We start from the raw sequence: 12,662 nt of genomic DNA, 5'->3' as shown, positions 1-12,662 counted from the left end.
GAGTTTTGTACTGTAAAAGGGTTGAGAAAATGTTTTATGTATTTGTACTTGTATTCAGACAGACTGAAATCAGTTTGAAATGGTGTATTTCAGCTGTTTATGGTTTAGGACACCACTGACATACAGTATATGCTGAATGTAATTCTTAACCTCTGAGACACAACGTTAGTCTGTGATTTTACCCACTCTTCCGTATGTGAGAGGTATAAAGTGCATGGACCCCACTTCAGAAACCTATCACTGTGTATGTTCTCACAGTGTCTGAAGCTGTTTTCAGAAAATGGCACAAATGGAAGTTGTTTTTTTTTTTAAATCAGAGAAGGCAGCCATCTGTCATGACAGGCTGTGGCTGAACATAGGCTTTCATCCAACCGCATATTTTTTCTCTGCTATGTTTATCTCCATGCACCAGTCTCTTCTCTTTTTTTTTGTAACTTTCACTGTGAATTATTGTATGTGTATGTGTCATTTTATATGTTACATGCAGTGCATTTCAGTTATAGACAAGACATTGTCATCCCAAGAAGATAAATAAAAATGAATTCAATAGACTACATTTTTTAAATATATATTTTCAAAAACATTCTTAGTTTAAAAACTGCTTGTCATGCATTAATATGTACTGTAAATTTGAAATAGACTTGGTATATATTTGCAAGATAATGGAATGCATTTGCAAATCTAGTCTTCCCAAAGACATGCAAACATGCATGTTTTCTAAAACATGTGTCCCTTGTTGTTGTGTTGTGTGTGCACCTTAGAACTATCATAATTTTGGTATGACTATGGTTTACATTTTGCATAAAAAATAATTAATTCCTTTCAAACTTGTTATAAATTCCTTTTTGAAATACATGTAATAAATGTAAGCAAATTATGGCTTGTTAAAGTCAACGGTATTAAGGGGTTTGGTTTTCAACACATTAATGCTTTTATTTTGAAAAGGACGGGGATTAGGTTTACGGAAGAGATCTCAACTTCCGGAAAGGATTGTGTCTCGCTTATAGATAAATAATTCACCTTCCTGGTTTGAAGGCTACCTTGTCAGGTAACTCATGTCCTTTTAATGAAATGATCACAGCAGATGTCAGTACAATAGACTGTCTAGCTAGTGTTATAGGTTAGTGTCGTCGCTCGGACTTTTCTTTTAATTCAGGTTAATTCACACAACAGCGTCGCTCGCTCGGCTGCTCAGCGCTAGCTAAGAGGTAATGTTAGCAAGCGGGTATATGAGCGATCAGTGCCCGGCTGACCTATAAATGTATCAGTGCTCTGTAAATATAAATATAGTCCCTTGCTATTCAGCCTGCCAGGCTGTGTAGAGATGGTGAATTCACGTTTAGTCGTCGGTATGTTGCGGTTGTTTACATTTTGTACTCCATGTTCCGTCTGACGCTGCTGGTCAACATCCGTCTGGCTGGTTTTGCGAAACAGTAACTTGGTGAAAGGTTTGGTTTTGTGTTGTCAACCTCAGCTCTGCATCATATGTCCGTATCTTGTCTTGTCGCTGTGAGTATTGTCCAACTGCAACTGTGGACCGGTAATTTGGGCCGGTGACAGAAAACCTAAATAAGTTTTAGCGGCTTCTTTGTTCTTTTGTAGTGAATGTGATTCCTAATGAGACCCAGATACATTCACCAGCCATTTTAAATCAGCAGTCAGATAAATGAGCATCATGGTATAAAGGGCTTGTAATGAATGGCTCTGTTATTAGTTAACAAATCATCTACTAATGCTTTTCAGATCAGTTCAATCCATTTACAGGAACATTTTTTGGGTTGACATTTTTTGGTTTTGGGTTGCCAGGTTGTGGAAAATCCTCCCCTGGCATGGCACTTTAGTATTTTTAGCTGGGGGCATCTGGACCAAAATCTATTTATAAACAGCTTATTAATATTTTTAACATGTAGACTTGATGGATTATTGTTTTAATTCCATTATTGGAGTAGTAATTGAATTTTCTCATTTCCTGACCCATAATATATCATGCTTATATATGCACCAGTCTCGACCTCTTGCCTGAATATAATAGGAGTTATGTGTGCTTATGGTTGTTTAGGTTATTGTTTTTATTTAGCTCAGTGTCGATATTTGCATCCTTGTAAATTAGTTTTCTGTGGTACAGAGAAACTGAGTGCTGGTGTTAAATTTCATGAATGTTTCAAAATACTTGACCAATAAAGCTGATTTTGTGTCTGGTTGCTCAGGAGGAAATTGAAGTATACCATCTGAAGCAGAATACAGAGATTGTGAGCGGGTCATCAGGCAGTCTCCCTATGTCAGGCCGAAACGGGTCTGCAAGTGATGCAGACTGCCGGATCTCTGAGGACTGCCATGTCCCAGATGTTGAGCTGATGGAGCTGGGGCCACTGCTGGAGGAGGGAGGGGGGCGACAGGTGGCATCTAAAGGCGTCCACCCAGAGGTAGGTCTGTTTCAGAAAAAGACCAGAGAAAAGTTTGTATCCGCTCAGTAGTTTCATTATTCTCTCGTGGTCGCTTTGAAGGGAGCCGCAATGCTTGCTGACGAGGAAGAGGAGGATGATGAAGTGGGAGAGGTCCTGACCTTACCACTTCAGGCTCACCACGCCATGGAGAAGATGGAGGAGTTTGTACACAAGGTATCAGTGTCTTCTCAATTGAATAAACATCGAACCAGTTTGAATTTTATCAACAACAAGTCAGCATTTATTATCCAAATTTCCCTGCTCCCAACCAGAACTTTAAAACAAATCAACACTGCTTAGCATTGTATGTCGGTTTCTATAACAACTTTGCTTTTTACTACAGAAATGTAATGGATTGTTATAAACCTATAGCAGATACTGATAGATGAAGAAAAGAAGGGAGATCCCATGACGTTACACAGCTTGGCCCACATCCTTGAGCTGAACCAGCATAAATATTGCAGTGGCCACGTTAAACGAGCCGAAACTCAACACTCAGCTACGCTCAGCTCGGAGGTGTGCAGGTGTACAGTTCTGTGGTTTAGCAGGTTAGAGGTTAATGGGCATACAGCTGCATATCTGGATGAAGTCAACATCCAGGGATTAACCCGTGACTGCCTTGTAGATGACGTGAGTCATATGTGAGTTTGGCACATTGTTGTACTCCATGTCAGACAGGCACAGGATTTGTGTGTTATATAAGACACTCACCAGTCGCCATGGGAGACACATGTCAGCTCATACATAGCTGACAGAAAGCGATAACTAATAACTGGAACAGATTGTTAAGAAATCTGAGAAATGAAAGGAGAAAAAATTCTAAATAAAACAAACAAACATAGATCTTGTTTACATCTAGAAATTTTAAAAAAGGGTGATCAAGAGCAAATTTTCTCCAATAAATATACTAACAAATACTTACAGCTAAGTTATGACTGGTTGAGATTCTACCTTTAATCTTTAAAATACTGTAAAAGTTGTCCAGAACCTTTGCCTGGCAGTATGTATTTTTGGTCTTCTCAGAGCATATTTATATATATGATATATATATTCTTTATCCTTTACATCTGCTCATAACACAAAACACAGTCCATGTCCACATTCTCATTGGTTAACTTCTTAGATTCAAAGTAATTGTGAATTTGGGCGTCAGTGAATAAAAGCTGTTTTTATTATTTTTCAGGTTTGGGAGGGGCGCTGGAGGGTGATTCCTTTTCATGTCCTGCCAGAGTGGCTCAAGGACAATGATTACCTCCTGCATGGACATCGACCCCCTATGCCCTCTTTCCGGGCCTGCTTTGGAAGCATCTTCAGAATTCACACTGAGACAGGAAACATCTGGACTCACCTGCTAGGTGAGAATGAAATGCCTCACATATCATTCCTGTACTGCTGAACATAGACTTTTAGCAGCAGATTCAGATTTTGTTTACAACCAGTCATGTCAACATGCTTACATACTTCTGGTCTCTCTTGTTGTCTGTTGTCAGTAAAAAAAAAAAGCTGGTCTGTTTCCTCCCTCAGGGCTGATCTTATTCCTTTGCCTGGGCACGTTAACCATGCTGCGGCCTAACATGTACTTTATGGCCCCGCTGCAAGAGAAGGTGGTGTTTGGGATGTTCTTCCTGGGAGCCGTGCTCTGCCTCAGCTTCTCCTGGCTTTTTCATACCGTCTACTGCCACTCCGAGAAAGTGTCTCGCACCTTCTCCAAGTAAGGCCTCGCGCTGTCAGCCTGTTTTAAATAAATAATTTATAACTGTCAAAAGTCTTTTTCCTGTTTTAGACTCATTGCTCTTGTAGTAGGTGGGTTTCTAATTTCAGTCATCTGTATGTGTCATCGTACTGGACATGCAGCTCCAGCTCGCCTCTGAGAGCTCAGTGCAATTAATGAGGGATAAACCCTCATAAATCAATCGGGGCAAAATGGTTCAGAATTCAGCCAAAACTAACATGATGCTACATCAGTCTGTGTTAGAAAATTTAACTTATTTCAAGAATTTACCATGTTGTTATTGCTAATTGAGGTGCTTTCTCTCCTTACCTTCTCAACAGCCATCTGTTAGAGTTTCTCACCCATACACTATGAATGTTTCATCAGGTGATGTGACATTTTCCCCAAGTTCAGAGTCTGGCCTTTTAATTTCCTAAGAAAATGTTTTTGGCTCCAGCTTGTTGTAGGTGCAGTAATCAAAAGACACAAAAGACTTTACATTAAAAAGAAAGAAAGAAAGAAAATTCAGATGGGAGAACAGAGTTGTCCATTCATCCCAGGCGTGGTGATTTCCTGTCTGTGTTTCAAATGTCCTTGAGCAAGAAACTAAAACCTAAACTGCTCCCGCTGATCCTGCCAGCACTTTGCTTTGCAGCTCTGCCATTTTTGTTCCAGTATGAGTGAGCGTGAGGCGTTGTGAAGCGCTTCATACTGATCTGTGGTCAAAGCTGCAAGATAAGAGCTTGTGTCGTTAAGTTAATTTTGGCTGAATTATCGTTTAGCATTGAAAAAACTGCAACCTCAAAAACACAGACTTATAACACCTGTATGTTATTTTGATCTAGTCCTACATGAACAGCGAGTATAAAATTTAGACAGACTTAAAAAGCTACATGATTAGAAACATGAGAAAACTTTTTTGCACCCAGCAGATCTTCCAGCCAAACACTCAGCAGCTGTTGTCTCTTTGTTCTCTCCTCTCTCTCCTCAGGCTTGACTACTCGGGCATCGCCCTCCTGATCATGGGCTCCTTTGTGCCCTGGCTGTACTACTCGTTCTATTGTTCCCCTCAGCCTCGACTTATCTACCTCACCATTGTGTGTGTCCTCGGTATCGCCGCTATCATAGTGGCCCAGTGGGACCGTTTCTCTACTCCTCGTCACAGACCTACAAGAGCAGGTTCGCGCCAGTTGAGGATAATAAGCACTTTAAAAAAAAATGTTGTTTACTCTTTAATTTTATGCAGCTGTTTGCTTTAGTGTGTAATTGTAGTTTTATTACACGTCTGTTAACATTTTTGCCTTTCTGAACAGTGCCGACAGTTTTCTTGCAGAGCAAAGCAACAAATGCAGATGAAACACTGATAACATGATGTGGTTGAATGACTGTTTGCATGTTGAAAATAATTTTAGAATAATTATCTGTTTCTTTTTTGTCTTTGTAAAAAAAATAAATGGTGTAGATTGTGATTTGTTTTTCTCAAAATGACACCAAGTAACTCAACTCCATGCTTCTCCTAGGTGTGTTCATGGGTCTTGGACTAAGCGGCATTGTTCCCACCATGCACTTCACCATCGAAGAGGGTTTTGTTAAGGCCACCACAGTGGGCCAGATGGGTTGGTTTTACCTGATGGGTGCCATGTATATCACTGGCGCTGGCTTGTATGCAGCTAGGATCCCTGAACGCTATTTCCCTGGAAAGTGTGACATCTGGGTGAGTATTTGATTTACATAACAGAACTTTATAGAGTCAAGTGTTTGTTTTCACCAATATTTGAAGATATAAGGTGTTGATATAAAGAGCTTCATTCATCAAAGCTTCTTTAGGAAGTAGAAAATCCAAAATTTGTATTGCACTTCCTTTACGTTAGGAGACTCAAATGTAACATTAGTCCCTTGTTATGAGTCAACTTCCAAAACACTGGATCTTGCACTTGTGTATGGTTGGACTGCCTGATATCCACCTGTTTTTCAAACTCCACACCCCAGTTCGTAATGCAGGATTTCTGTTACTAATTTGTAGTTTCCAAACCCAAGCCAAGGTTGCTCAAGTGATTTCACTCGTGTGCAGATTTTACAATGCAGAGCCACAGAACTCCCTGTGACTAGAAACTGATGAAAAAAATCAGTGCAGGTGCTTTTTAAAACACTTTATTTTGATGATTTAAGCTAAAACTAATCATTAGTGAACTAACCAAGTTGGTAGTATTGTAAATAATGAGCTGAGAGGGAAACTTTGGAAGCTGCACACAAAATCCTAAGTGTTTGCGGTATTATTTTTTATAATGACAGACTGTGATTGAGTTATGGGTTTTTTCTCTGCCAAGAAAAGATGTAAAAGTAATGTAAGGGATAAAATTTGAGTCTAAATATTGAAGTCAAAAATGTAGTGTCCAGTATATAATACTGAAAAAGAAAGAAAATGTACTTAACTCTTACTCTTAATTCTTGATATCAATCAATGTTCTTTCATTTCATTTGTTGTTCTTTCCCTCTCTCCAGTTCCATTCTCATCAGATTTTTCATGTTCTGGTCGTGGCAGCAGCCTTCATCCATTTCTATGGTGTTTCCAACCTGCAGGAGTTTCGCTATGGCCTCGAGGGGGGATGCACAGATGACTCTCTACTCTGAGAGCCCTGACTATGGCTTACTCATACTTTTCTTTATAGCCCCACAAACACACACACACACACACATACACATACACACGTACACACAAACAAACACGCATAAAATGCTGCTGGATTTCAATATAGTCACTTAATGCTCCTTCTGTACTTCTGATTTGCTAACATCCTGTTGGGTTTTTGGTGGTATTTCTGCTTTGGCTCTTTTTTGCTCCAATAAAGTAGCATTAACTAGCCAATAAGCTATGGAGGGAATCTTTGACAGGCACTACTTCAATAATCATGAAGCTTAAAGTCTGTGTTTTCACAGAAGGTCAAAATGAGACTTTAACCAAAATCATATATTCCTGTAACTGATGGTCACTTCTTAGAAGCTCATTAGTAGCACAGCTTCTCCATTGTCTGTTACCATTGCACAAACGATATAGAGAGTATTATTTGTGCTGTAGCAGAGAGCAGATACTATAAACAGTTCCTTTTCTCCCTCCCACTTTCCATGCAGGTTAGAGGACAAATGTACTGTCAGCCAGGAGTATCTTATAGAGCAGTCCAGGACCATTTAGGGCCTGTACACACATTAGTTTGAGGAGAGTGAAAGTATACACATATAGTGTGTCTGGTTGTCACCAGATGTTTGTTTTTTTTCTGATTATGCAGCTTTCCATTAAAACCTATAAGACCACCACGAACCCACCCACACCCATGCTGCAATAAAACATGACCTGTACTCTGAAAGCCCAGTTAGTACTCTAAAATCCCACTGAAACAAAATAAAATCCATTATTATGAACGGAACATATAACTTATATCCCCTAAGAATTATTTATAAACGTGTCTTGAGCAACACTAGGAGTAATGGTAATCAGATTGTTTACCATAATGAATCAGTGGTTGGGATATTTCTTAGTTTCTTTGAGTTTTATATTGACATTTAAAAGAGTTTTTTTTTTTGCTTTTGATACATTATTTTCATCAACAAAAGTCCCAAACACATGATTTTCACATTCTTTAATGGCAAAGTAAAGCTGTAAAAGTTTGTAGCTTCTGTGGAAAAATATATTCGCTCAGTTCAGGTTGAACTAAGATGCTTAAAATGCTGGTGAAAAGAACCCAGCTGCCGTCATTTTTCAGTCTGACAGTACACTATTAATTAATTTTTTGAGTAATAGTTCCTGGGCTACGCACAATGTACAGACATGGATTGGTCAAATTGTGTTTTTGTCAGCTAGAGATCTTTTTTTGTGCTAGATTTCAGATGCAATGAGGTGTAAATATCAAATGCACCTTAGTATATACTATAAAATTCAAAACTTTAAATCACCATATGGGGTTTAAAATGTGTTATGTATGATTGATATAAACTTTTAGTATTCCTGTGCCTTAGGCCAATGGAAATGTTTTTAAATAAAACGGCCTATCTTAACAGTCAAGGGAGCTTCAAGAATTTCCAGATGTTGACTTTTCTTGTTTTCCTTGCCATATATATATATACAATCGAATCATTATTGAACTTACAACTCCATTGATAGGTTGTATCAACTGCTGTTTAAGACTCCTTTTTCTAGATCAACTTATTCAAGCTTTATTACAAAGACTAAAACAATGTGTATTCTTGACTTTGTGTAATGTCCTGTGTAGAAAGTGATAAATCATACATTTCACTGAAATGTAAACATAAATATTTATTAATGGTAATCTTGGAAAATTATTGTAATAAATTTTTTTCCACATGTACAAACTTGGTGTCCAGTTGTCTTCAATGCATATTCGAGGTTTCAGGTAACACAAATGGCTGGTGAGGTGATGTACACTCAGGAGTATAAATTAGATATAATTAGCAGCATTCAGTGTTAAGATTCCATTAAAGCTCCACAATCATCTAGCATTATTCATTTTATAAAGGTGTGTTCAATCTCTGTCTTGAGACAGATCTACATTAAAATTCACACAAATTTGTGCTGAGTTTTTAAAAAATAATCCTATTCCTAAATCCTCTGAATGTTACAGCTTTATACAATGATGAATTCTGTGCTGTATCAAGTGAAACAGACTCATGACCAAGGCTCACTGACTGTGATAAATGTGATGTACAGCATGACATAGCCATTTATTCTTTTCTCTTGTCTCTTCTGTCAGGATCATGCATTGCAAACTAACTCAGAAACCTGCAAACTCATCTCCCAAGCTATAGTGCTAATACCACATTTAAACACTTAGATAAGGAAACTAACATATTACTATAATATCACTCCAGAAACAGCTACAAGATAACATTGGACAAGTATTTTATCAACAGTAGAAAGGAAAATATTAAAAGTAGTTTCATCTCGACCACTTATAATGATATTTATACAATTTTCCTATGTATTTATTTGGAAACGTCAACGGCTCTGACGTCACCCTGACAGCCCGTTTAACCAGGAACCACAATCATATGTTTCTGGACGAGAGCATTTAGTGGCTGGTACGCTTCAAGACCAGCTAGCATGCTACCCTAGCTTCAGCTAACCTGCCTGCCTTACGATTTTGTTGTCGTATTCAGCGCTTGTTTTTACTTCAGCCTTTAGGTATGTCTTATTTGACTTTTTCAGATGTGTGTAACAAAATGTTACATTTGGATAATGTCATTATTTGTCGTATAATAGCAGAATTTTGTATTAGTATTGATGTTAGCATAAATGCAAGGGGCGGGGCTTACTTGTAGAGCGACTGCATCAGGCTGATAGCTATTAAAACTATTTTCATTCTTGTCAGCTTTCGGCATAAACATCTCTGTCATAATGCATATTCTGTGGATAATGAAATAAAAAAAAATAGTTAACGTTTCTAAGTTTACGTCCACCCCCGGTATGTGATCCTCATGAGCTAACGATAGTGAGCAACCGGTAGGGCTGGTGAAGGACCTCCATGTCCCAAGCCTTTTGTGCCTGAAAATCAGAGTACATTTTCTATTTGTCAGGGTTCGTGATGGACAATAGTGAAGAGTCGAAAGACAGCACGGACCGGTCCGACCTGGTTTCCGAGGACGGCAAGAACAGCAAGGCTGTGTTGTGTCAGCGCTGCGGATCCAAGGTGCTGTGCCCGGGGATGGCTGTGTTAGCAGAGAAAGAGGTATGATGTGAGAGATTAGCATAAGACACTTAGCTCATATCAGTGGGCTGATAGATAGTTGTCCTCAACTTAAGAATAATACTGTATGTGGGATATTAACTGTGTCTTAAATGCTTCTGTGTATCACCAGTTCGTCTAAAAGAATCCATGCATTTCATCAACTACAAATTTGAGGTGCTTGTACTTTACTGGACCACTTCAATGTTATACTACTTTATACTTCCTAACCACTGGAATTCAAAGGCAAAATATTGTCTACAACCATATGACAGCTGGAATTACAAATTAATTTAAAAACAAGAGTGTTACATTCAAAACATTTACTTTCTACTTTTTGCACGGCCAAAAAAAGAGATTTATAATAGTAATAATGATATTTATGCATGGAGTCCTTTTGCTTTTGCTAATAATGTTCACATTCTTTTTATCATTTTAAGTGTGTGTTGCTTGTAACAGAGAATTTTTACATTACAATATTGTGAATAAAATAACAAGCAGGAAGGCAAAACCAGTACATGCACTCATGCATACTCCTATACATACTCACACACAAGCATACAACAGCAACAAGGCACGAGTCAGTTATTTAAGCAGAATGCTAATCTAAACAAAAAAAGTTTATGGTGCTTTTAAATAGTGATATTGTCAGTGTTAGTCAAAAATCAGTAGGCAGGCTGCTCAGTTATTTAGGCTTACAAATGTTACATGCAAGTTCTTCAGACTTTGTATGAATATGAAGGAGACCGGTGCTGTGTGACCTGAAATATCTGCTGGTTTCATAAAATGAAAGCAGTTTTGATATGAATTGTGGAGCAAGGTAATTTAGAGCTCTAAAGGGGGGGGGGGGTATACCAGGACAAAGATCTTAAACTGCATTCTGAAGACATCTGAATCAGACATAAATATATGTCAAATGTACTGTGTGTGTGTATATATATATATATATATATATATACACACACAATTTGAAAGGGAAAAAACTATTGCACCACTGAATTTGAGTTCTGTCTAGTGTTTTCATGTTACCAGAGGCTGTGTTATCTCCCACCAGTTGTTCCTACCCTCCATGCGGAAAAAGAGCGGCCTCCGCTCTGCAGACGGATCAGTGGACGGGGACACTCTGACTGCCCACTGGTTTGTGGACGACATGTTCAATTTTGAGAATGTGGGCTTCACTAAGGATGTTGGGAGAATCAAGTATCTCATCTGTGCAGACTGTGAGATCGGACCAATTGGCTGGCACTGTTTGGATGACAAAAGAAGTTTCTACATTGCTGTGGAAAGGGTGAACCATGCATAGTTTAAATGCAGAAGAGAGCCCACAAGAACTTTGAAAGAAAATGTGCCGGCAGGCTATGCATCTTTTCATGGATTTACTCACAGAGTTGACCCCCAGCCAAACTAATCCATCACACATACTCACACTTGACACATACTGTACATACAGATCTGATTGTTATGTCCAGAATTATTCATGATACCAGTGCTATATGTCTCTACCATTCATCTTGATTATGCTGACAACAGTGTGACCACTCTGTTCCAATAAAACTGTTTTTTGGGAAGCTGTCGACTGTCATCCTGAGTAATATGATGTTTCTAATATGATGTTTCTTCTTTTCAGTTGTTTATTTTTTAACATTTTATAAGTTAATTGATTACTTTAAATATTATTTTAATAGATTACTCAGTGTAATTCAGTCATTTTGTTGAAGTCAGATCAGTCAAGTCAGTCAGATCCTTGTGTGTGCCCTTGCCCTAAAGATAGAGGGAGCAGATTCCATGTTGTAATTTACAATGAGCATCACTGCCTGATGTCCAGCTTGCTTCATTTTTTATTTATTTATTTTCTTTGAAAGGGTTATAAAAGATATTTACCCTGTAACTAAACTTGTTTGTTATATAATTTCAGTTATAATTTTTTTATTAAATTATAGCCTCTCGACTCTTAAGTACCCAACAAGGCAAATTCTGTTACAAATTGATTATTATACAAGAGCCAGGAATAGTCTGCCATTCAGATGTGCAGGAAAATGAATGCAGTGAGTAAGTGCTGATGGGGCTCTTGCTGGTCTTAAACCCTTGGCTGTGTGCAATACATGTCTGTTGGGGGAATCCAGACATGATGTTAGCTGAATAACCTTATTTACCAAACCTATGAAATGTGTCAGGGACAGTAGTGTGGACAGACCACAGCAATGAAAATGCAGATAGCTTTCATGGGAAAACACCTCCTTTCCACAGACGGTGTCCTGATTACTCTGGGTAACCCACAGATCTCACGTAAGATACCCCCCATCAAAATAGTTCACAGCTTCTTCTGTGAATTATGCAAGTGAAAAAATGTGTGTGTGTGTGTGTGTGTGTGTTTGGAAGGGGTGAGGGGCAGAGGGGGTGTTTGTTATTTGAGTGAACTTACCCTTTATAACCTCTTTACATTTCATTATTTGATGGTGAATGTGGTCCACTGTTACTTTGTGTGTGCTGTGCACCTGTCGGTCAAAGATCCTGCCTCCACCCAGGAAGGTGAATCCCAACTGAACCAGTGGCAGTGGTTTTAGTCACCATGAGTGATAGAGGTGGAGCTGTGTGCTTACCTTTGTGTGTTTTCAAGAGGGAAAACCACCATGGATGTAGAGTATTATGTGCACCACAAACACCAGAAAAGTTTGTGAGATCTATTTGGAAAACTAAGCATTATTTAAGTAGTCACGTGTGCGGTCTATGCAAAGAATATACAAATTATGATTAAAATTAACCTTGAGCACC

The 12,662-nt window shown here is 38.5% G+C and overlaps 2 protein-coding genes across 2 annotated transcripts; both read left to right on the top strand.

Annotated features, from left to right (window-relative positions):
- The first annotated feature begins 963 nt into the window (after positions 1-963).
- On the top strand, positions 964-8,520 carry adipor1a (adiponectin receptor 1a). The gene is made up of 8 exons (XM_018699083.2): positions 964-1,048; positions 2,208-2,423; positions 2,505-2,618; positions 3,628-3,799; positions 3,969-4,155; positions 5,147-5,334; positions 5,676-5,869; positions 6,658-8,520. The coding sequence occupies exons 2-8, from the start codon at positions 2,277-2,279 to the stop codon at positions 6,784-6,786; spliced, it is 1,131 nt and encodes a 376-aa protein (XP_018554599.1). The 5' UTR covers positions 964-1,048; positions 2,208-2,276; the 3' UTR covers positions 6,787-8,520.
- Positions 8,521-9,196: 676 nt separating this feature from the next.
- Positions 9,197-11,458, top strand: rabif (RAB interacting factor). The gene is made up of 3 exons (XM_018699019.2): positions 9,197-9,349; positions 9,742-9,893; positions 10,945-11,458. The coding sequence occupies exons 2-3, from the start codon at positions 9,750-9,752 to the stop codon at positions 11,191-11,193; spliced, it is 393 nt and encodes a 130-aa protein (XP_018554535.1). The 5' UTR covers positions 9,197-9,349; positions 9,742-9,749; the 3' UTR covers positions 11,194-11,458.
- The last annotated feature ends 1,204 nt before the right edge of the window (positions 11,459-12,662 follow it).

The sequence above is a fragment of the Lates calcarifer genome, linkage group LG12 (genome assembly GCF_001640805.2).
Source record: "Lates calcarifer isolate ASB-BC8 linkage group LG12, TLL_Latcal_v3, whole genome shotgun sequence".
Classification (NCBI taxonomy): Eukaryota; Metazoa; Chordata; class Actinopteri; family Centropomidae; genus Lates; species Lates calcarifer.
The sequence above is the reverse complement of the archived record's forward strand: the minus strand, read 5'-3'. Positions and strand labels throughout refer to the sequence as shown.

Excerpts from the sequence above, each read along its gene's own strand:
- adipor1a (XM_018699083.2), top strand. The coding sequence starts at position 2,277 with ATGTCAGGCCGAAACGGGTCTGCAAGTGATGCAGACTGCCGGATCTCT. Across the intron at positions 5,335-5,675 it reads TCACAGACCTACAAGAGCAG|GTGTGTTCATGGGTCTTGGA; the intron begins GTTCGCGCCAGT and ends TGCTTCTCCTAG. Across the intron at positions 5,870-6,657 it reads CTGGAAAGTGTGACATCTGG|TTCCATTCTCATCAGATTTT; the intron begins GTGAGTATTTGA and ends CCCTCTCTCCAG.
- rabif (XM_018699019.2), top strand. The coding sequence starts at position 9,750 with ATGGACAATAGTGAAGAGTCGAAAGACAGCACGGACCGGTCCGACCTG. Across the intron at positions 9,894-10,944 it reads CTGTGTTAGCAGAGAAAGAG|TTGTTCCTACCCTCCATGCG; the intron begins GTATGATGTGAG and ends ATCTCCCACCAG.